This window comes from Mustelus asterias, chromosome 30, assembly GCF_964213995.1.
Source record: "Mustelus asterias chromosome 30, sMusAst1.hap1.1, whole genome shotgun sequence".
Classification (NCBI taxonomy): Eukaryota; Metazoa; Chordata; class Chondrichthyes; order Carcharhiniformes; family Triakidae; genus Mustelus; species Mustelus asterias.
Genome location: NC_135830.1, coordinates 5,179,165 through 5,203,454, shown reverse-complemented (window position 1 = coordinate 5,203,454; position 24,290 = coordinate 5,179,165). Strand labels below are relative to the sequence as shown.

Below are 24,290 nucleotides of genomic sequence, written 5' to 3'. Positions count from 1 at the left end.
TGACATCCAACATCTACTCACTTGATTCATCAGCGCTTGAATATTGTGAACCTTTGAATGTGGAATGAGAAATGTTTCTCTGTTTCTGTCTGAGGATTTCAAACTGAAAGTTTTGAAACAATTGACTGGAAAAGCACCGAGTGAGAGTGTTCCAGTGAACTGACTGTGGAAAGAGCTTTAACCAGTTATACAGCCTGATAAAACATCACATCATTCACAGCAAGGAGAAACCATACAGTTTGGACAAGGTTTCAACTGATTGTCCAATCTGGAGAGTCACAAGGACACTGGCATCATGGAGAAACTGTGGAAATGTGGGGACTGTGGGAAGAGCTTCAATTACCCAAAGCTGAGAAAACGTTATCATTGTCACACTGGGGAGACACCATTCACCTGCTCTGTATGTGGGAAGCGATTCACTCAGTCATCCCATCTCACTGACCATCAACTTGTACACAGTGATCAGAGACCTTTTAAATGCTCTGATTGTGAGAAGAGGTTTAAAAGCAAGAAGCACCTGGTAGCACATCAGCTTGTTCACACTGGGGAGAGGCCGTTCCTCTGCTCTGTGTGTGGGAAGAGATTCAATCGGTCATCCCACCTTCTGACACATCAGCAAGTTCACACTGGGGAGAGACCATTCCTCTGCTCTGTGTGTGGTAAGGATTCATTCAGTCATCCCAACTTCTGAGACATCAGCGAGTTCACACTGGGGAGAGGCCATTTACCTGCTGTGAGTGTGGGAAGGGATTCAGTCAGTTGTCCGACCTTCTGGTACACCAACGAGTTCACACTGGGAAGAGGCCTTTCACCTGTTCTGTATGTCGGAACAGCTTTGCTCAGTCATCTACTCTTCAGAGACACCAACGAGTTCATACTGGAGAGAGGCCATTCACCTGCTCTGAGTGTGAGAAGGGATTCATTCAGTTATCCGACCTTCTGAGACACCAGCGAGTTCACAAATGATTGTAGAATTTGGAGTTTGTCATTGCTGCTTTTAGTGACATCCCGGACTGAACATGTGGCTGTGTAAGCTGAGGTGTGTAAGGAATGTGTCCCAGCCACGCTCTTCCATGGTTCAGTGGTCCTGGAGGCAGAACAGAAACTCCTTTACAACTGGGTTTAGAGTCAGGAAGAACAACGGTGAATTTTGGAAATGTGATGTCAAGTCAGAGATTGGTGTTAAATTGGGATCTGTTCCTAACTGAGACTTTGAGAAGAAATAGAAATGTGGAATGAACATTTAAAATGTTTGTGATATTCCTGATCTATCATTGTCAGACAATAACAACACTCTACATTTATATTGTCTCTTTAACAGAGTAAATGTGAAAACTGACACTGTTTTCAGATGATGTCACTGATGGGAATATGTTGATAAGAAATAAGAGGCTAAGGCTGGAGCTCTGGAGACACCAGAGGTAAGTGTGGGAATGGGAAGGGAAGATATTATAAGTGATTCTCTGACTCTGATTAAAGAGAGAAGAATAGGTTTAAAGTTTAATGTTTATTTATTAGTTTCACAAGTAGGCTTAACAATTAACATTGCGATGAAGTTACTATGAAAATCCCCGAGTCGCCACATTCCTGTGCCTGTTTGGGTACACTGAGGGAGAATTTGGCATGGTCAATGCGAACCAGTACATCTTTTGGACTGTGGAGGAAACCAGAACATCCGGAGGAAACCCACACAGACAGTGACCCAGAATCGAACCCGAGTCCCTGGTGCTTGAGACAGCAGTGCTAACCACTGTGCCACCGTGCCGCCCATGTAGAACCAGGAGAGAGTAGCCCCACCCAGCTGGACGACAGTGGAGAGGGATGGAGCAGAATGATGTGGGCGACCTTGCCAAAGGCTGCAAATAGGTCGAGGATAAAAAGGGAAAGTTCATTTTTGTTGCAGTCACATAGGATGTCAGTGCGGACTTTGATAAGAGCTGTTTCAGTAATGTGGCAAGGCAGAAACCTGATTGAAGAATTCAAATGTGGAGTTCTGGGAAAGATGGCCTTGGGTTTTGGGAGAAGACAAAACATTCAGAATGAATGAGGGGGCGGGGCTGGAGGACCGAGCGAGAGCGGCTGGTCCTCCAACCAATCGGAGTGAATGAGGGGCGGGGCTGAGGGCGAGTTGCACTGTGGGGATCTGGAGCATGCGCAGTGCCGATCACTGAGGATTGAGGCGGTTGAGGAAATATTCAGTCCGGGCGATAACACCGGGTAAATCAGGAATGAGTGATGGAGCCGGTGGGTGGGCGGACTTGGAGGCTTCATAAAAGTCCCGTGTAGGCCGCAAGCCCCCAATAGGAAGCTCGAATTCGATATTTGAACCGTTGAAAGGTTGTTCGGGCTTTTCCCCCGATTCAGGCCCGGGTGAACGACCGCCATCTTGACAGTGTGCGGCCGAGCGCACGCGCAGACAGAGGGAGCTCCATGCTCAGCCCCCTCCGCCCCGATTCAGTCTGATTGGTTGGAGGACCAGCCGCTTGTGCTCGGTCCTCCAGCCCCGCCCCCTCCTCCTATTGGTCCGGAGCTGCCGTCAATCAGCTCCCGGGCATTGTGATGTGGAGCATGCGCAGTGTCATTGCTGTCCTTGTCCCGGAGAAGCGGAGTCAGCGTTAGGCGGTGGCTGGGAGGATTTGGAAACACTTTGTGGATCCGCAAACCCTTCAGAATCATTGTCAGCTCCCTGGTTTGCAGCTGCGGGGCTTCTCCCTCCCTCCCGGGAACAGGCCCAGGTTAACGGCCCCATCCTGGCTCAGCCACTGGAGGATGGTTCACATCAGAGGATGGGGGAGGGGGACAATAAATAAGGTTACACTTTGGCCTCAAATCAATGAGGACTCTGATCTCTGGGAAGGAAGGAAACCCTGGGAGGTGGGCGGGGAGGATTCACAAACACCCGCTGGAGGCCCCAACACCCCCAATAAAAAGCTGCAGCTCCCGGGTTTGCAGCTTTTTCCCGGGAGAGAGTTGGGGAAGTTTTGTGGAGACAATTCCCGGCTGGTTCAGTTAGTGGTTAATGAAGCTCAGAAATCCTGAGTCACGATCCTCATTGGGTGGTTGTTTTATTAAAATATTATTATTCATCTGTTGAAGAAAATATTAATTTGTTTTGAAGAATCATTTTTATAGCGTTTGTGAAAATGTCCATTAAAATAGCCATTTTTCCAATGTATTTCTGATGAGAATTTTAATATTACTGATTTGGGAATTGATTCTCGGGAATGGTCATTCTGAAAATGATTATGTTTTAATTTACTCCATAATGCCAGAAGTCAGTTTGTATTTCAAATGTAATTTAGAATATCTGAGAGCAAATGTTAAAATGAGGTTTGAGACACCAGCTGCCATTACTTCCTGTGACTGATGATACCTTTGTGCCTGTGCAGGAGGTAATTCCCCTGGTGCTGTGGCACAAATAAAATGGAGCCTTTCCTCGGAACAGGTCCGTGTTAACGGTCACCGTGTTGTTTCAGTGGTGAGCAGGGGACGTGTGGCCATTGTGGTAACAACAGAGTCGGTGGGACTTCATGTCCCCTGACCTTAAAAGAAAATAATTGACTCCTTGGTTGTACAGTCAATCTGCACATGGTCTGGAGAACTGAATCCAGCCAGAGTGACAAGGCAGAGGGAGCTGGTCTCAGAGTGGAGACATGAAATGGTGGAGATGGGGCAAGGAGTTTGATTTAGACCAGGGACAAGAGAGAGTGTGTGGGATGGAGATTATAGCTCAAGATAAATGAGATGAAGAAGTGTTCCATGGAAACTCGAATTGTCTGTTATGAATTCGTTTTTTAAGCTCTTTTTGCAGGGAACTAGAAGAGGAGGATTCACAGACAGGAAACTCAAACTAAACTTTAGGTCAAGGTCTGCAGAACCATTTGATTCATCATGACCTCAGTATGATTGCTTTTTACAGTGGAGGGAGAAATCATTGCCTGTTTTGTCAGTGGAAGAAAATTTTAAAAATTCAATGTGGCAGAAAAAGACCCGAGACACACACCCCCGAGTGAGAGTGTTCCAGTGAACTGACTGAAAAGAGCTTTAACCGGTTACACAGCCTGAAAAAAATCACACCATTCACAGTGAGAAGAAACCATAAACGTGGTCCGTGTGTGGATAAGGCTTCAACTGATCATCCAACCTGGAGAGACACAAGGTCACCTGCACCGTGGAAATGTGAGGATTGTGGTAAAGAATTCAATTATCCATACTTGCTGGAAAACCATAGACACAGTCACACTGGAGAGAGGCCATTCACCTGCTCCGTGTGTGGGAAAAGATTCACTACCTCATCCCACCTGCTGTTACACCAACAAATTCACACTGAGGAGAGGCTGTACAGCTGCTCCACCTGTGGAAAGGGGTTCTCATATTCATCCAACCTCGGTGCACATCAGCGAGTTCACACTGGGGAGAGATCGTTCACCTGCTCCTTGTGTGGGAAGGAATTGCTGGACCATCCGGTCTTTGATCACACCAGCGAATTCACACAGGGGAGAAGCCATTCACCTATTGTGTGTGTGGTAGAAATTCACTCTGTCATCTAACCTGCTGTCACACCAGCGAGTTCACACAGAGGAGAGACCGTTCAGCTTTCCTGTGGAAAGAGGTTCAGGTCTTCATCCAACCTCAGTGCACACAAGCGAGTTCACACTGGGGAAAGGCCGTTCACCTGTTCCACGTGTGGGAGGGAATTCACCAATTCATCCGGCCTCCTGTCACATCAGTGAATTCACACTGAGGAGAAGCCATTTATTTGCACATACTGTGGAAAGAGTTTCAGGCAGTTATCAATCCTCACTGCAAATCAACGCACTCACACTGGGGAGAGACCATTCACTTGCTCCATGTGTGGGAAGGGATTCACTCAGTCTGGCAGCCTGCATTTACATGAGCTCACCCACACTGGGGAGAGGCCATTCGCCTGCTCTGTGTGTGGGAAGGGATACACTCGGTCATCCCACTTGCTGACACCTCTGCAAGTTCACAATTGTCAGCAGGAGTTAGATTTTGCAGTTACTGCTGCTGTTAATCACATTCAGGATTGATATTCTGACAATATTGGTTTGTTTCTGCTGACATTAACAATCCCTACAACTGGAATTCTGCTTTAATATTCTGAGATGTCACTGATTTTCAGGGCTGTTGTGTCCCCTTTTAAACGTACTATCTGTGATTTTTTTTTTGTTTTATTCAGGAACTTGTTTATAATACATTTTCCTTCAATCTGAAATTGACATTTGGTACAAACTACAATTCAGTGTCTGAAAGATTCCACTGATTAAGATTTCCAATGAGAAAATGCTGACAATTCTTACTGACTTACACATTCTTCACAGTGACACTTCCACGATCACATTTAATTATCAAGGAACATAAAACAATGCACAGATACTTGTTGGTACTGAACTTGAATATTGCTGACAAGAGAGACATGTTGCTGAATCTTTTCAGCATGCACTCATCAGGACAAACGGAAGAATGCCAAATTTTAAATGATTGCAATTTATACTACAGGAGAAAAGGGTGCTAATTGGTGAACTCTCATTGACTTGAAGCTTTGCCATGGAGAAACCAATAGGAGACTGTAGGTTTCTCAAGCTTCTGGGAAATTCAAAAAAGGTGCAAGGCTTTTGTTTGCAGGGAAAGGATCGCTGCGTATGTATGTATGTCAGTCACTTCTCGCAAATATAACTGAGCCGTATTATGAACTCGACTGATTATCTTCAATTGATTGAGTGTAGCTATTAGCACACTCAGGATTGTTCAGCAAGTGCTGCCCAATCTGTAATCACAGTAAACATTGTATTTTTGGTTTTGTGAGTGTGGGCTGCTGAAAAGGAAATCACGACCCATTATGAACAAATCAAGGAATATGCTGTTTTATTCTGTCAGCCATTTACTGGGCGAGCCGGCACTGTAATGTTCACCATTTTATATTCAAATCTGGGGGGGATAATGTTCACTGTTTTATATTCGGGTCTGAGGGGGATAATGTTCACTGTTTTATATTCGGGTCTGGGGGGGATAATGTTCACTGTTTTATATTCGGGTCTGGGGGATAATGTTCACTGTTTTATATTCGGGTCTGGGGGGATAATGTTCACTGTTTTCTATTCGGGTCTGGGGGATAATGTTCACTGTTTTATATTCGGGTCTGGGGGAGAATGTTCACTGTTTTATATTTGGGTCTGGGGGTGATAATGTTCACTGTTTCATATTTGGGTCTGGGGGTGATAATGTTCACTGTTTCATATTCGGGTCTGGGGGGGGATAATGTTCACTGTTTTATATTCGGGTCTGGGGGGGATAATGTTCATTGTTTTATATTCGGGTCTGGGGGGGATAATGTTCACTGTTTTATATTCGGGTCTGGGGGGGATAATGTTCACTGTTTTATATTCGGGTCTGGGGGATAATGTTCACTGTTTTATATTCGGGTCTGGGGGATAATGTTCACTGTTTTATATTCGGGTCTGGGGGGGATAATGTTCACTGTTTCATATTCGGGTCTGGGGGTGATAATGTTCACTGTTTTATATTTGGGTCTGGGGGATAATGTTCACTGTTTTATATTCGGGTCTGGGGGGGATAATGTTCACTGTTTTATATTCGGGTCTGGGGGGGATAATGTTCACTGTTTTATATTCGGGTCTGGGGAGGATAATGTTCACTGTTTTATATTCGGGTCTGGGGGGGGGATAATGTTCACTGTTTTGTATTCGGGTCTGGGGGGGGATAATGTTCACTGTTTTATATTCGGGTCTGGGGGTGATAATGTTCACTGTTTTATATTCGGGTCTGGGGGATAATGTTCACTGTTTTATATTCGGATCTGGGGGATAATGTTCACTGTTTTATATTCGGGTCTGGGGGGGATAATGTTCACTGTTTTATATTCGGGTCTGGGGGGGATAATGTTCACTGTTTTATATTCGGGTCTGGGGGATAATGTTCACTGTTTTATATTCGGGTCTGGGGGATAATGTTCACTGTTTTATATTTGGGTCTGGGAGATAATGTTCACTGTTTTATATTCGGGTCTGGGGAGGATAATGTTCACTGTTTTATATTCGGGTCTGGGGGATAATGTTCACTGTTTTATATTCGGGTCTGGGGGGGATAATGTTCACTGTTTTATATTCGGGTCTGGGGAGGATAATGTTCATTGTTTTATTTTCGGGTCTGGGAGATAATGTTCACTGTTTTATATTCGGGTCTGGGGGGGATAATGTTCACTGTTTTATATTCAGGTCTGGGGGATAATGTTCACTGTTTTATATTCGGGTCTGGGGGATAATGTTCACTGTTTTATATTCGGGTCTGGGGGGGATAATGTTCACTGTTTTATATTCGGGTCTGGGGGATAATGTTCACTGTTCTTTATTCGGGTCTGGGGGGGATAATGTTCACTGTTTTATATTCGGTCTGGGGGATAATGTTCACTGTTTTATATTCGGGTCTGGGGGAGATAATGTTCACTGTTTTATATTCGGGTCTGGGGGGGATAATGTTCACTGTTTTATATTCGGGTCTGGGAGATAATGTTCACTGTCTGGGGTTTGTTAGCTCGGGTTGATTCTGCCTACGGTGCATTCTCGGTTATCAGAGCTCTCATTAAAAGCCCTAATTTCCAGTCAGTGACTGAGTTGTCTCTGATGGGATGGAGAATCAGAGTGGGGGTAATGTGCTTCATGGACAGCGATGGGTGGGAGTGAGTATTAAATAAACCAGGACTACACCAAGTAATTTTGAGAACATTGAAACCATCACAAAATATCACAGCATCATGTTGGAAAACAGAATACTTTATCTGAATCTTTGATCAATTTTGTTTGATTCAATATTGTGAGTGACTTGTTGGATTGCTGGTTATTTTCTAAAGGCAGCTCAGCACCATCATTTTGACCATCAACTCGGCCCTGGTAACTGCTGTTTTTTCTCTGTACCTTCTGTTTTAATTTTAAGTGGAACCTTAATATTTGCTTGGTCCACCAGCCGATTGATCTTTCCAGGGGTGTGTGTCTGAGAAATATACAACGAAAAACATTCTCTATTTACCTCCTGCATTGCTGCAGTAAATATACATTGTTCTGACTCTGCCAGCAGGGCTGTGGAATTAATTGGATCGATCTTAAAGAGAGCCCGGCTGGGCAGGATAGAGTCACAGAGGTTTACAGCATGGAAACGTGAGCCAAATGGTTTCCATCTGTGATGTATCATTGCATAAAACAGAATATTCAGTCTCAGGAGAAAGAAAGTGAAATAAACCAGTTTCTGGGGGATTTACCCAATCAGTATGAGCACCTTCAGGAGAGCAGAGAGGGGGGGGAGGGGGGAAACCAGTGAGAAATGTTTTAAAAACTCGGGGTATTCCCACAGGAGAGCACTGGTTTAAATCAATTTTAGAAATAGAGAATGGCAGTGCACAAATTCAGAGGAATGTATTTTTAAAAATTAATTGATCTCAATTGCACAAGATAATTTTCTATTATGTCTTTGATTGACAATGGCGCTGTTAATTCCCAGGTGCCCCTGCGGTTGTGAACGTGCCCTATTCTTCCGGTGAAGCGGGCAGAGAGGGGAGTGATTTTTGGAGGGCAGAACTGGAAGATAAGCTGAATTTATTTTTACTTACTTTTTTCGGAGTTGTTTTTTTCCTGAGAAACAGGAAACCGGAAGTCAGCCGTAGGGAGACCTGGGACGGTTTTTTTTTGCCCACTAAATTTGAACGGGGAGGTAACCCGAGACTCGACACGTGTAGAGTCTCCCACCCTCCCTCCTCCTCTAACCTAAAAAAAAAGACTCTGCGTGAGAGCAGGTGAGCTTTCTTTTTCTTTTTCTTTTCTCTTTCATTTATTAGTTCGGGAAGTTAGCAGGGATGTCAGTGCAGGCAGTGCAATGTTCCTCCTGTGGGATGTGTGAGGTGAGGGACACCATTAGTGTCCCAGCTGAGTACACCTGCAGGAAGTGCACCCAATTCCAGCTCCTTGAAGACTGTGTTAGGGATCTGGAGTTGGAACTGGATGAACTCAGGATCATTCGGGAGGCAGAGACAGTTATAGATAAAAGCTACAGGGAGGTTCATACTCCTAGGAATGAGGATACTTGGGTGACTGTTAGAAAGGATAAGAAGCAGACAGTGCAGCGATCCCCTGTGGCCGTTCCTCTGTATAACAAGTATACCGTTTTGGATCCTGTTGGGGAGGGCGACTTACCAGGGGTAAGACATGGGGTACAGGTCTCTGGCACAGAGTCTGTCCCTGTTGCTCAGAAGGGAAAGGGGGGGAGGAGTAGAGCATTAGTCATTGGGAACTGCATAGTTAGGGGGACAGATCGGAGATTCTGTGAGAGCGAGAGGGACTCGCGGCTGGTGTGTTGCCTCCCAGGTGCCAGGGTCTTTGATGTCTCGGATCGTGTTTTCAAGATCCTTAAGGGGGAAGGGGACCAGCCCCAAGTTGTGGTCCACACAGGCACCAATGACATAGGTAGGAAAAGAGATGGGGATGTAAGGCAGAAATTCAGGGAGTTAGGGTGGAAGCTTAGAGCGAGAACAAATAGAGTTGTTATCTCTGGTTTGTTACCCGTGCCACGTGCTAGTGAGGAGAGGAATAGGGAGAGAGAGCAGTTGAACACGTGGCTACAGGAATGGTGCAGGAGGGAAGGATTTAGATACCTGGATAATTGGCGCTCATTCTGGGGTAGGTGGGACCTCTACAAACGGGATGGTCTTCACCTGGACCAGAGGGGTACTAATATCCTGGGGGGGAAATTTGCTAATGCTCTTCGGGAGGGTTTAAACTAATTCGGCAGGGGGGTGGGAACCTGGATTTCTGCTCCAGTGTACAGGAGGATGTGAGTGGTGAGGTGATGAATAAGATTTCAAGGTCGCAGGAGTGTACCGGCAGGCAGGAAGGTGCTTTGAAGTGTGTCTACTTCAATGCCAGGAGCATCCGGAATAACGTGGGTGAACTTGCAGCATGGGCTGGTACCTGGGACTTCGATGTTGTGGCCATTTCGGGGACATGGATAGAGCAGGGACAGGAATGGTTGTTGCAGGTTCCGGGGTTTAGATGTTTCAGTAAGATCAGGGAAGGTGGTAAAAGAGGAGGAGGTGCGGCATTGTTAGTCAAGGACAGTATTACGGTGGCAGAAAGGATGTTTGATGAGGACTCGTCTACTGAGGTAGTATGGGCTGAGGTTAGAAACAGGAAAGGAGAGGTCACCCTGATGGGAGTTTTCTATAGGTCTCCGAAAAGTTCCAGAGATGTAGAGGAAAAGATTGCAAAGATGATTCTGGATAGGAGCGAAAGTAACAGGGCAGTTGTTATGGGGGACTTTAATTTTACAAATATTGACTGGAAATGCTATAGTTCGAGTACTTTAGATGGGTCAGTTTTTGTCCAATGTGTGCAGGAGGGTTTGCTGACACAGTATGTAGATAGGCCAACAAGAGGCGAGGCCACATAGGATTTGGTACTGGGTAATGAACCAGGCCAGGTGTTAGATTTGGAGGTAGGTGAGCACTTTGGTGATAGTGACCACAATTCGGTTACGTTTACTTTAGCAATGGAAAGGGATAGGTATACACCGCAGGGCAAGTATTATAGCTGGGGGAAAGGAAATTATGATGCGATTAGGCGAGATTTAGGATGCACAGGATGGGGAAGAAATCTGTAGGGGATGGGCACAATTGAAATGTGGAGCTTGTTCAATGAACAGCTACTGCGTGTCCTTGATAAGTATGTACCTGTCAGGCAAGGAGGTAGTGGTCGAGCGGGGGAACCGTGGTTTACTAAAGAAGTTGAATCTCTTGTGAAGAGGAAGAAGGAGACTTATGTAAAGATGAGACGTGAAGGCTCAGTAAGGGCGCTTGAGAGTTACAAGTTCGCCAGGAAGGAGCTGAAGAGAGAGCTAAGAAGAGCCAGGAGGGGACATGAGAAGTCTTTGGCAGGTAGGATCAAGGAAAATCCTAACGCTTTCTACAGGTATGTCAGGAATAAAAGAATGACTAGGGTAAGATTAGGGCCAGTCAAGGACAGTAGTGGGAAGTTGTGCGTGGAGTCTGAAGAGATAGGAGAGGCGCTAAATGAATATTTTTCGTCAGTATTCACACAGGAAAAAGACAATGTTGTCGAAGAGAATACTGAGATACAGGCTATTGGACTAGACGGGATTGAGGTTCATAAGGAGGAGGTGTTAGCAATTCTGGAAAGTGTGAAAATAGATAAGTCCCCTGGGCCGGATGGGATTTATCCTAGCATTCGCTGGGAAGCTAGGGAGGAGATTGCAGAGCCTTTGGCTTTGATTTTTATGTCATTGTCTACAGGAATAGTGCCAGAAGACTGGAGAATAGCAAATGTTGTCCCCTTGTTCAAGAAGGGGAGTAGAGACAACCCTGGTAATTATAGACCAGTGAGCCTTACTTCTGTTGTGGGCAAAGTTTTGGAAAGGATTAGAAGAGATAGGATTTATAAGCATCTAGAAATTAATAATTTGATTAGGGATAGTCAGCACGGTTTTGTGAAGGGAAGGTCGTGCTTCACAAACCTTATTGAGTTCTTTGAGAAGGTGACCAAAGAGGTGGATGAGGGTAAAGCAGTTGATGTGGTGTTTATGGATTTAAGTAAAGCATTTGATAAAGTTCCCCACGGTAAGCTATTGCAGAAAATACGGAGGCATGGGATTGAGGGTGATTTTGAGATTTGGATCAGAAATTGGCGAGCTGTAAGAAGACAGAGGGTGGTGGTTGATGGGAAATGTTCATCCTGGAGTTCAGTTACTAGTGTACCGCAAGGATCTGTTTTGGGGCCACTTTTGTTTGTCATTTTTATAAATGGTCTGGATGAGGGCGTAGAAGGATGGGTTAGTAAATTTGCGGATGACACTAAAGTCGGTGGAGTTGAGGACAGTGTGGAAGGATGTTGCAGGTTACAGAGGGACATAGATAAGCTGCAGTGCTGGGCTGAGAGGTGGCAAATGGAGTTTGATGTGGAAAAGTGTGAGGTGATTCACTTTGGAAGGAGTAACAGGAATACAGAGTACTGGGCTAATGGTAAGATACTTGGTAGTGTGGATGAGCAGAGAGATCTCGATGTCCATGTGCATAGATCCCTGAAAGTTGGCACCCAGATTGATAGGGTTGCTAAGAAGGCGTACAGTGTGTTAGCTTTTATTAGAAGAGGGATTGAGTTTCGGAGCCATGCTGTCATGTTGCAGCTGTACAAAACTCTGGTGCAGCCGCACTTGGACTATTGCGTACAGTTCTGGTCGCCGCATTATAGGAAGGATGTGGAAGCATTGGAAAGGGTGCAGAGGAGATTTACCAGGATGTTGCCTGGTATGGTGGGAAGGTCTTATGAGGAAAGGCTGAGTGACTTGAGACTTTTTTCGTTGGAGAGAAGAAGTTTAAGAGGTGACTTAATAGAGGCATTCAAGATGATCAGAGGATTAGATAGGTTGGACAGTGTAAGCCTTTTTCCTCGGATGATGATGGCTAGCACGAGGGGGCATAGCTTTAAATTGAGGGGTGATAGATATAGATCAGATGTCAGAGGTAGGTTCTTTACTCAGAGAGTAGTAAGGGTGTGGAATGCCCTGCCTGCAACAGTAGTGGACTCGTCAACATGAAGGGCATTTAAAGGGTCATTGGATAAACATATGGATGAGATTGGAATAGTGTAGGTTGGATGGGTTTAGATTCGTTTCACAGGTCGGTGCAACATTGAGGGCCGAAGGGCCTGTACTGCGCTGTAATGTTCTATGTTCTATAGTCATTCCACAGGAGCCTATTGCGCAGGCGCAGTGCTGTATCTGGGGCATGCGCAGTGTCACTGCTCAGAGTCCTGAATGCGGGAGACGCTTTTTTCAGCGGGTGAGTCGGTTGGGCTGCGGGAGAAGTGGAGCCGGGAGTTGGGGTAGGGAGGGAGCGAGCGGAGGCTTCACAAACATCCGCTGTAGGCTGCACGGCCCGAATCAGACCCTGCAGGTCCCGGGTTTACAGCTCCCAGGCTTTTATCTCGGGAACAGGCCCCGGTTATCGGCCGCCATCTTGTTTCAGCGGGGAAGGAGGGCACATGCGCTGCTGTCTGTGACGGGTCACAATGGGTGTGGTTTCGGGGGCTGGTTCAGAACCTCTATCTTCAGAGGGACAATAGGTAGCAGGGCGCATGCGCAGCTATCCAAGAACATCGGAATAAGAATTCGAAACAGGAGCCCGTCATTCGGCCCATCGAGCCTGCTGCATCATTCAATAAGATCATGTCTACTTTGCTACCCCCAGCCCGTCCATACCCTTAACTCTCTTGTGGATCAAAACCTCAGCTTTGAATATATTCAATGACCTGCCTCCAATCCTCACTGGTGAAGACAGAGTTCCAAAGATCAACAACCCGCTGAGAGAAAAGATCTCTCTTCATCTTCATCTTAAATTTGAGATCCTTTATTTTTACTTGATTCCCACACCTGAGGAAACATCCTCTCAGCATCTACCTTGTCAAGCACCTTATATCATATGAATCACAGAATCCCTACAGTGCAGAAGCAGGCCATTTGGCCCATCGAGTCTGTGCCGACCACAATCCCACCCAAGCCCCATCCCCACAACCCCATGCATTTGACACGAGGGTCAATTTAGCATAGCCAATCCACCGAACCACAGTCTTTGGACTGTGGGAGGAAACCAGAGCACCTGGAGGAAACCCACACAGACAGTGCACAGAAAATGTGCAAACTCCACACAGACAGTGACCCAAGGCCGGAATTGAACCTGGGACCCTGGCGCTGTGAGGCAGCAGTGCTAGCCACCATGCCGCCCTTAAATTCCCAGATATTTCAATAGGATTACTTCTCAGTCTTCTAAACTCCAAAGAGTACAGGCCCAAGCTGCTCAACCTGAAAGATAAAACCCCTCATTTCAGGAATCAACCAACTGGATCTTCCCTGAACTGCCTCCACTGCAATTTTGTCCCAGCTGAAGTAATTCTGTGCCAGGTTAAAGGAGGAGTGAATGTTTGGAATTTCTGTTCTGGACGGATGCTGATGGATTTTGGAAACTCCTTTTACAGGGGATTAGAAGGGAAAGATTTACACACAGCAAACTCAGACCAAAAGAAATGTTTGTCTGTCTTGAATTTCTAACCTTGAATTACACCTATAACTTTCCTCATTTACAGGGACAAGATTTAAAGATTGCAACATTTTTCCCGGACACCAATCTCTCTGAGATCTTTGCAGATGTAGACTCCAGCGGATTTAAAATGTTGAAAACAGTGAAATGGTTTTGGGGTGAGTGCTACTGAGCATTAAGTTAAATTTAGAGCATGCTCTGATTCATTGGATCTCGGGCTACTGTGACTCCTTTACCATGGATGGGCAGGCAATGGTGCAGTGATAGTGTTATTGGATTAGTAATACAGGGATCCAGGGCAATGCACTGTGAACCCTGGGTTCGAATCCCACAGTGGCAGATGTTGAAATTTGAATTCAGTAAAAATCTAGAATTGGAAGTCCATTGATGACAATTGTTGTAAAAATCCATCTGATTTAATAATGTCCTTTAAAGAAGGAAATCTACCACATCCCCCAGCAATGCAAGCCACTCAGTTCAAGGGCAATGAGTTATGGGCAGTAGATGCTGATGCAGCCAGCACATAGAGTCATAGAGCAATACAGCACGGAAACAGGCCCTTAGGCCCAACTGATCCATGCCAACCATGGTGCCCTCCCAGCTAGTCCCAAATGCCCGTGTTTGGCTCATGAATTGGAAAGGATTAGAGGGATATGTACTTATCCAAATGCTTTTTAAATGTTTAAACCTGCTGTTTGAACATTCAACCACTTTCTCTGGCAGCTCAATCCATGTACACATCACCCTCTGCATGAAGAAGTTGCCCCTCAGGTCCCTTTTAATCTTTCCCCTCTCATATTAAATCTATGCCCTCTAGTTTTCAATTCCCCGACCCTGGCAAAAAGACAATGTGGGTTCATCCTATCTATGCCCCTCATTATTTAATACACCTCAATATAGTCACCCCACATTCTCCTACATTCGAAGGAATAAACCCGAGCCTGTCCAACCTCTCATGATCATTCAGACCCATTAGTCCCGGCAACATCCTCATAAATCTTCTTTGCACTCTTTACAGTTTATCAATGTTTTTCCTATAACAGGGTTACAAAAACTGTCCACAATACTCCAAGTGCAGCCTCACCAACGACTCATACAACTATAACATAATGTCCCAACTCCTATACTCAGTGCCCTGACTGATGAAGGCCAGTGTGCTAAATGCCTTCTTCACCACTCTGTCTACCTGTGACATCACTTTCAACGAACGATATACTTGTACTCCTGGGTTCCTCTGTTCCTCAACACTCCCCAGGGCCTTACCATTCACTGTATAAGTCCTACCCTGGTTTGACTTTCCAAAATGCAACACTCACACTTAAGACCATAAGACATAGGAGCAGAATTAGGCCACTTGGCCCATTGAGTCTGCTCCGCCATTCAATCATGGCAGATATTTTTCTCATCCCCATTCTCCTGCCTTTTTGCCATCACCCCTGATCCCCTTATTAATCAAGAACCTATCTATCTCTGTCTTAAAGACAGTCAATGACCCGGCCTCCACAGCCTTCTGCGGCAAAGAGTTCCACAAATTCCCCACTCTCTGGCTGAAGAAATTCCTCCTTATCTCTGTTTTAAAGGATCGTCCCTTTAGCCTGAGGTTGTGCCTCTGTGCTCTGTATTATTTGTACTGAAATCCATTTGCCAATCATCGGCTCACTTCCTTAACCGATCAACTGATGAAGATCCCCCTGTATATATATATATTTCCAGACGTCTCTTCCCTCAGAGGGCTGTTAGTCTTTTGGATTTCTCTTCTACAGGGACCAGTGGAGGTTGAGGATCATTGAATATATTCCAGTTAGACAGATCTTTGACTGACAAGGGTGTCAAGGGTTATGGGGAACAGACAAGAAGATGGAGCAAAAGCTAAGATGTGGGGGGATTTCTTCACTCAAGGATGTGGTAAAGCTTTGGAATTCTCAATCCCTGAGGACAGTGAAGCCTCAGTCATCAACTACTTGCAAGAGAGCGATTGATTGGTTTCTAGATATTGAGGATATCAAGGGATATGGGTTTAGTGTGGGGAGAATGATGCTGAGGTAGATGAACGAATTATCTCATTGAATTGTTTAAAAGGCTCGATGGGCCAAATGGCCGACTGCAGCTCCTATTTGTTATGGTCTCTGTGTCCAGGACAGGAAGCAGTGAGCATGGATCTGTCAATCAGCCTCAATCAGCACCTTCAGGAGAATTGGGAGGGTGAATATTAGATACAGCAGAGTGAGAATGGAGGGAGAGTGTGTGGGATGGAGATTTACAGCTTCTTGGGACTGAAATAGGAAAGAATCTTTGATAGAAACTAGAATTGTCTGTTCTGAATTTCTATCCTGTACTGATACTGATGACTTTTGTAAACTTGTTTTACAGGATATTGAAAGAGGAATCACAGGCCGAAATCTCAAACGTCACGTCAGATCTGACAGAGTCATATTCCATGGGAGCTGAATATCATCGGCCTTTGAATCTAGAAGGAGAAATGGTTGTCCAGTCTGTTGATTTGAAAAGATTTCAAACATCAGTGTGACTGGAAAAGCACCAACACACGGCCACACTGGAGTGAGAGTCTTCCAGTGCACTGACTAAAGAGCTTTAACCAGTTACACAGCCTGAATAACTATCACACCATTCACAGCGGGGAGAGACTGTACCCGTGTTCTGTGTGTGGACAAGGCTTCAACTGATTGTCCACCCAAGGGAGAGGCAAGGACACCTGCACCATGGAGAAACCATGGAAATGTGCGGACTGTGGGAAGAGATACAGATACCCAAATGAGCTGGAAGCTCATCGGCGCAACCACATTGGGGGGAGGCCATTCACCTGCTCTCAGTGTGGGAAGGGATTCACTCGGTTATCCATCCTGCAGTCACACCAGCAAGTTCACACTGGGGAGAGACCGTTCACCTGCTCTCAGTGTGGGAAGGGATTCACTCGGTTATCCACCCTGCAGAAACACCAGCGAGTTCACACTGGGGAGAGGCCATTCACCTGCTCTCAGTGTGGGAAGGGATTCACTCGGTTATCCATCCTGCAGTCACACCAGCGAGTTCACACTGGGGAGAGGCCGTTCACCTGCTCTCAGTGTGGGAAGGGATTCTGTGATCCATCCAGCCTGCGGATACACCAGCGGGTTCACACTGGGGAGAGGCCATTCACCTGCTCTCAGTGTGAGAAGGGATTCTGTAATCCATCCAGCCTGCTGAGACACCAGCGAGTTCACACTGGGGAGAGGCCGTTCACCTGCTCTCAGTGTGGGAAGGGATTCTGTGATTCATCCAGCCTGCGGATACACCAGCGGGTTCACACTGGGGAGAGGCCATTCACCTGCTCTCAGTGTGGGAAGGGATTCACTTGGTCAAACCAGCTGCAGAGACACCAGCGAGTTCACACTGGGGAGAGGCCATTCACCTGCTCTCAGTGTGGGAAGGAATTCACTCGGTCATCCCAGCTGCAGAGACACCATGAAGTTCACACTGGGGAGAGGCCATTCACCTGCTCTCAGTGTGGGGAGGGATTCACTCAGTCATCCCACCTGCTGAGACACCAGCGAATTCACACTGGGGAGAGGCCGTTCACCTGCTCTCAGTGTGAGAAGGGATTCACTCGATTATCCAGCCTGCGGATACACCAGCGAGTTCACACTGGGGAGAGGCCATTCACCTGCTCTCAGTGTGGGAAGGGATTCAGTCTTTCATCCCAGCTGCTGAGACACCAACGAGTTCACGAGTGATTCCAGGGGTTGGATTCTGCTGTTATTGTTTCTGCTCTCAGTTACATCCAGGACTGCATTTTGTTCATTCTCACAGTTGGTCAATGGGGAGGATGCTCTGATTGTGGGAAGGGATTCACTGATTCATCCGACCTGTTGAAACACCAGAGAATTCATAATAGGGAGAGGCCATTTATCTGCTCCGAGTGTGGGATGGGATTTACTCAGTCATTCAACCTGCTAAAACACCAGCCAAGTCACACTGGAGAAAGGCCATTCACTTGCTCCAGTTGTGGGAAGGGATTTATTGATTCATCCAGCCTGCGGAGGCACCAGCGAGTTCACACCAGGGAGAGACCATTCACCTCCTCTGATTGTGGCAAGGGATTCAGTCAATCATCCAACCTGATAAAGCACCAGCGAATTCACACTGGGGACAGGCCATTCACCTGCTCCGTGTGTGGGAAGGGATTCACTCAGTCACCTCACCTGCTGAAACACCATCATGTTCACGAGTGACTGCAAGGACTGAATTTTGCTGTTAATCACATCGAGGTCCCAACCATTTTCATTGGTGTCTGTTTCTGCTGATGTTAATAAACCCTGGCCCAGTTGTAAGATTTGTATTGTGGGTTGTCTTGTCTGAGTCCTGAACTCGTAAATAAAAACAAGAAGTGCTGTAAAAACTCAGCAGGTCTGACAGCATCTCTGGAGAGAGAAACAGAGCTAATGTTTTGACACTGAAGAAGAGTCACATTCAACTGGAAACATTAACTGTTCCTGTCTTTACAGATTCTGTCAGACGTACTGAGATTTTGCAGCAACTTCTGTTTTTAGAATGACGGTGAATGCTGGATACATGAATCAGAGATTGGTGTAAAACTGGGATCTGCTCCTAAATGAAAGTGAAACAGCAGGTTAAAGTTTCCAGTCTGAAAAGTACTATGGTTATTATACTATATCTACCATTTTAAGGCTGGTTTTAACTCATTTAAAATAAACCTATTTAAAATATATTTGTTAAAGTCAGTATTAAAATACGAGTTGGATGAGTTCACAGGAGCCTGTTAACCACTGGGACAATTATTCAACAAACATTGGATCTCCAGATAGAGAAGAAGCTGCAGTTTATTTGCAGGAATTCCCTGTTTTATTGATGTGTGTGTGTTAGACATCAGGACAACTAAAAATACACAAACCTGGACATCAATGGTGATCTGATTGACAGTTACTCTGGGAATCACTCCCACGGTGAAACTTCAGCACTGACACTGCTGAATTTTGTCGGCTCAGGGAGTGGGACCTCCAGGAGTGGACTGTAAAAAAAGCTGGGTTTCAGTATCCTGACTAATATACGGTGAGGAACCAGAAAAATCCTTACTGAGGAACTGCCTGGGGTTTTACCAGTGTAGGTTCAGGGGTGAATGATTCCTGACTCCCTGAAATGTCTGAGATTGAACCCAGTTTGGAACAAGATTCATTCAGTTTCCAGGAGAATAGAGACAAATATCACCCACAACTGAGAGAGAGAAAAACAGCCACCTTGATCAATGACTTGGATGAAGCCAGAATTGATGATACAAAGATAGGTAAAAAAGCAAGTTGTGAGGTTATTACAAAAAATCTGTAAGGGACACAGATAAGTTACCTGAATGGACAGAAAAATGGCAGATGGAGTATAGTGCGGGAAAGTGGGAGCTTTTCCACTTTGGCAGGAAAAATAGAGAAGCAAACAATTTATAAATGTACAGAAACTGAAGAATACTGCCGTAGAGAGGAATCTGGGTGACCTTGTACATGAATCGTGAAAAAATAGGATGAAGGTAGAGCAAGTAAAGAAGGCAGCAAATGGAGTGTTGGACTTTACTGCAAGGGGGTGGAGTTTGAAAAAGGGAACTTGCTGCACCTACACAGGACATTGCTGACATAGCAGCTGGAATACTGTGTACGGTTCTGGTCTCCCTACTTATGGAATGACATGCTTTCATTGGAAAGTTCAGAGAAAGTTCACCAGGCCCATTCCTAAGATGAAGGTGTTGTCTTTTGAGGAAAGGTTGTGAAGGTGTAGGGGAGAATTCTCCCATCCCGCCCACCACAGGAATCGTAGCAGGCCGGGGGGTGGACCACACAAAGGTCCTTTGACCTCGAGGGGGATTCTCCGGTTTTGGGGCCAGCGTGGCCGGAGAATCCAACTCGTTGTCTTTTGGGGAAGGGTTGCACCTATACTCATTAAGTTTAGAAGAATAAGCGGTGAACTTTCTGAAACGTATAAGATTCTCATGGGGGGTTGACAGGCGAGAGGTCAAGAGGATGATTCATGAAGGAGTCTTGAACTTCATGGCACAGATCTACAAGGGAGCCAAGTGTATTTCTTTAGCCCTTACAGACAACAATACTTTATCCTCACTTTTAGTCAGGTTAGCTGGTGTTGTCCACCCAATGGCACAGGCCCTGTTTCATGTGAGAGGATTTGATTTGATTTGATTTACGATTGTCACATGTATTGGGATACAGTGAATATTATTGTTTCTTGTGCGCTATACAGACAAAACATACCATCCATAAAGTACATCGGGGAGAAGAAGAGGGTGCAGAATATAGTGTTACAGTCATAGCTAGGGTGTAGAATAAGATCAATGTTGGTCCATTCAAAAGTCTGATAGCAGGGAAGAAGCAGTTCTTAATTCAGTTGGTACAGCGTGTGGGTGGGTGGGTGGGAGGATGGCTGCATGTGTTAGTTTCGGTGCATGAGGATGTGTGTATATGTGTGTGTGTGCGCGTGTGTGTGTGTGAGAGAGAAAGAGTATGTGTCTCTGTGTGTGTGGGTGTCTGAGTGAGGCTGCTTCTCATCAGTTGCAACACAAACCTTCATCCAAGCAGACAATGATAGGTCTCTGAGTTTCCAATTGAGTGATTTGAGTGATTCAGAGATTCTCCATCCAGAGTGAAACCACTGTGTGCTGTGTAAAACCTGACATATACACAACCAGACCCCACTTCTCCTGGAACAACGTGTCTGCTGCTTTCCTGATCCCTTCCTTTCCCCTCGCCATTATCCTCAGATAGTTCACAAATTCCATTGTACCTCATCCTCCAATGGTCTTCACTTTAAATATTTCCATCAGTCTTGCCAACAGATAGCAATGGGATTGCTGCTATCACAGTGATAAATTCTGAAATACTGCCTCTCTGATCTCGATCTCCCCACCATATCCTCACCTGAGTTCCATTTTTTAATATGAGGAAACTAATATAATTTAACTTTCAACAGCACCTTCCAACACTGCGACCTTTACCTTCCAATCCTACAAACTGTCCCACCGAGAGAACAAGGGCAGCAGATAATTGGTAACATGGACAACTGCAAGTTATCTAAAGAACAAAGAACAGTACAGCAGAGGAACAGACCCTTCACCGAAAAACAATGGCACCCAAGACTTAAACGATCCTGACTTGGAATCATGTTGCTGTCCTTTCACTGTTGCTGATCAAAAATCCTGGAAATCCCTTCCTCACAGCACTTTGGATGTACCTACACTACATGGACTAACAGCAAACTTATAAACATAGGAGCAGGAGTAGATCATTCAGCCCATGGCCCATTTAATTAGATCACGGCTGATCTGACGGTAACTTCAACTCTGCAGTTCAAGAAGGCAGCCTCAACCACCTTCTCAAGAATAATTTGGATTGGATAATCGATGCTGGTCGAGCCAGCAATGCCCACATTGTATAAACAAATATAAAACCCCATTAAAACTGGTTCAGCACACCCCCTCCACACAGAATGAGAAAGATTGGCTTTAAGCTCACTTGTTCCTTTATAGTCTGTTGTTCTGAACGATGACAGTATTAACCTTCTGTCTAACCTGTCTTTATGGGCGGCATGGTGGCACAGCGGTTAGCGATGCTACTTCACAGCACCAGGAACCCAGGTTCAATCCCCAGCTTGGGTCACTGTCTCTATGGAGTTTGCACGTTCTTTGTGGGTTTCCTCCGAGTGCTCCAGTTTCCTCCCACAGTCTGAAAGACATGCTGGTTTGGTGCATTGGCAATGCTAAATTCTCCCTCAGTGTACCCAAACAGGCACCAGAGTGTGGCGATTAGGGGAATTTCACAGTAACTTCATTGCAGTGTTAATGTAAGCCTTACTTGTGACTAATAAATAAACTTTAACTTTTCTTAACCCTTCTTGCAGTTCAATTACTGAAATCAGTCCTTGTTCTAATGATGAGATTCCCTGTCTGCTGTTACTTTAGGAAGTCTCACAACACCAGGTTAAAGTCCAACAGGTTTATTTGGTAGCAAAAGCCACACAAGCTTTCGGAGGTCTGCTCCTTCGTCAGGTGAGTGGGAGTTGTGTTCACAAACAGGGCATATAAAGACACAAACTCAATTTACAAAATGATGGTTGGAATGCGAGGCTTTACAGGTAATCAAGTCTTAAAGGTACGTTGTTACTTTAAATCAGCCCTTGAATTAGTTGTGTTTTTTTCCCTCATGTTCCCACATTTCAGTAACAAAATGTTTTGTTCTTCGCTCTGACAAAGGGTCATCCAGACTCGAAACGTTGGCTCTATTCTCTCTCCACAGACCACCTGAGATTTTCCAGCATTTTCTGTTTTTGTTTCAGTGACAAATGTTGATGTGTTTGCCCCTACACCCACAGGGCTCCATCTGTTTGAAACCACAAACAGAAAGGTCCAGTTTTCTCCTGGACTTTTTTTTTATACTTTTCCAATTCAATCAAATCAAATCCAATTCAGAGTCTCAACAAGTTCAGACACTTCAGATCCAGGCTGACAAGACAGGGCGAGCGACCAAACCACCCTGTCCTGGGCCTGATCTACATGAGCCAAGCTGATTGGAGAAGGGGGACATGATGTGGAGATGCCGGTAACTTTCACAATGATGCAGAGTTTCAGCCAATGAGGGAGATCCGGGCTCAGCCCCGCCCCTCGTTCACTCCGATTGGTTGGAGGACCAGCCCCGCCCCCTCTTCCTATTGGGCCGGAGCTGCCATCAATCACTGCCTGGGCATTGTGATGTGGGGCATTGTGATGTGGAGCATGCGCAGTCCGGATACTGGAAGTGGTTGTTGCGTTGCAATTCGGAGCAACTCAAATTTAGAAATCGCCGAGTAAGCGGGGTGCGATAGAGCCGGTGTGTGGGTTGGAAGCTTCAGAAGTATATGATAGAGGCTCCGAATCCCGAATAGAAAGCTCCCGGTCCCGCGTTTGCAGGCAGCGGGCCGCGTTCGCGGTTCAAGGGTAACGGCCGCCATCTTGAAACGGAGGGGATACAACATAGCGCATGCGCGACCGCCATCTTTATTATGGGCAATGAGAAGTAGTGCGCATGCGCAGCGTGAGCCTGGAATTCCAGGTCAGCCCCGCCCCCTCCCAGGGACATGTTTATCTCCAATTGCAGGAATTTGTTATTTATTTATTATTTCACAGGGCGTGGGCCTCAGTTGTGTTTATTGCATGTAGGGGAATATTCACAGTCTAAAGATGCTGAACTTAATGTTGAGTCCAAAAGGCTGTAATGTGCCCAATCGGAAGATGGGGTGTTGTTCCTCCAGATTGCATTGGGCAACACTGGGGCATTGCAACAGGCCAAGGACAGAGATGTGGGCATGAGAGCAAGATGCTGAGTTGAAATGGCAAGTGACTGGAAAGCGAATGTCATGCTTGTGGACTGAGCAAAGGTGTTCTGCAAAGCAGTAACTCAGTCTGTGTTTAATCTCCCCAGCAAAGAGGAGACGGTATTGTAATAGAACCATAGAAAATTACAGCTCAGAAACAGGCCTTTTGGCCCTTCTTGGCTGTGCCGAACCATTTTATGCCTAGTCCCACTGACCTGCACTTGGACCATATCCCTCCACACCCCTCTCATCCATGAACCCGTCCAAGTTTTTCTTAAATGTTAAAAGTGACCCCGCATTTACCACTTTATCTGGCAGCTCATTCCACACTCCCACCACTCTCTGCGTGAAGAAGCCCCCCCTAATATTCCCTTTAAACTTTTCTCCTTTCACCTTAACCCATGCCCTCTGGTTTTTTTCTCCCCTAGCCTCAGCGGAAAAAGCCTGCTTGCATTCACTCTATCTATACCCATCAAAATCTTATACACCTCTACCAAATCTCCCCTCAATCTTCTACGCTCCAGGGAATAAAGTCCCAACCTATTCAATCTCTCTCTGTAACTCAGCTTCTCAAGTCCCGACAACATCCTTGTGAACCTTCTCTGCACTCTTTCAATCTTATTTACATCCTTCCTGTAACTAGGTGACCAAAACTGCACACAATACTCTAAATTCTGCCTCACCAATGCCTTATATAAACTTACCATAACACTCCAACTTTTATACTCGATACTCCGATTTATAAAGGCCAATGTACCAAAGGCACTCTTTACGACCCTATCCACCTGTGACGTCACTTTTA

At 45.7% G+C, this 24,290-nt stretch overlaps 2 protein-coding genes across 2 annotated transcripts in view; both read left to right on the top strand.

The window, feature by feature from the left end:
* LOC144480710 (uncharacterized) overlaps positions 1–18,461 on the top strand; it is a 28,960-nt gene extending 10,499 nt beyond the window's left edge. The window contains exon 3 of the mRNA XM_078200302.1: positions 16,834–18,461. Coding sequence (XP_078056428.1) covers positions 16,834–17,862 — 1,029 coding nt within the window. The 3' untranslated portion in view covers positions 17,863–18,461. The remainder of the gene's footprint in view (positions 1–16,833) is intronic.
* On the top strand, positions 2,166–11,488 carry LOC144480983 (uncharacterized). The gene is made up of 2 exons (XM_078200608.1): positions 2,166–2,217; positions 8,533–11,488. Exon 2 carries the CDS (start codon positions 8,885–8,887, stop codon positions 9,806–9,808), a length of 924 nt encoding a protein of 307 aa, XP_078056734.1. The 5' UTR covers positions 2,166–2,217; positions 8,533–8,884; the 3' UTR covers positions 9,809–11,488.
* Positions 18,462–24,290: the final 5,829 nt, after the last annotated feature.

What these genes read in the sequence shown, in the direction of transcription:
- LOC144480983 (XM_078200608.1), top strand. Translation starts at nt 8,885, where the DNA reads ATGTCAGTGCAGGCAGTGCAATGTTCCTCCTGTGGGATGTGTGAGGTG.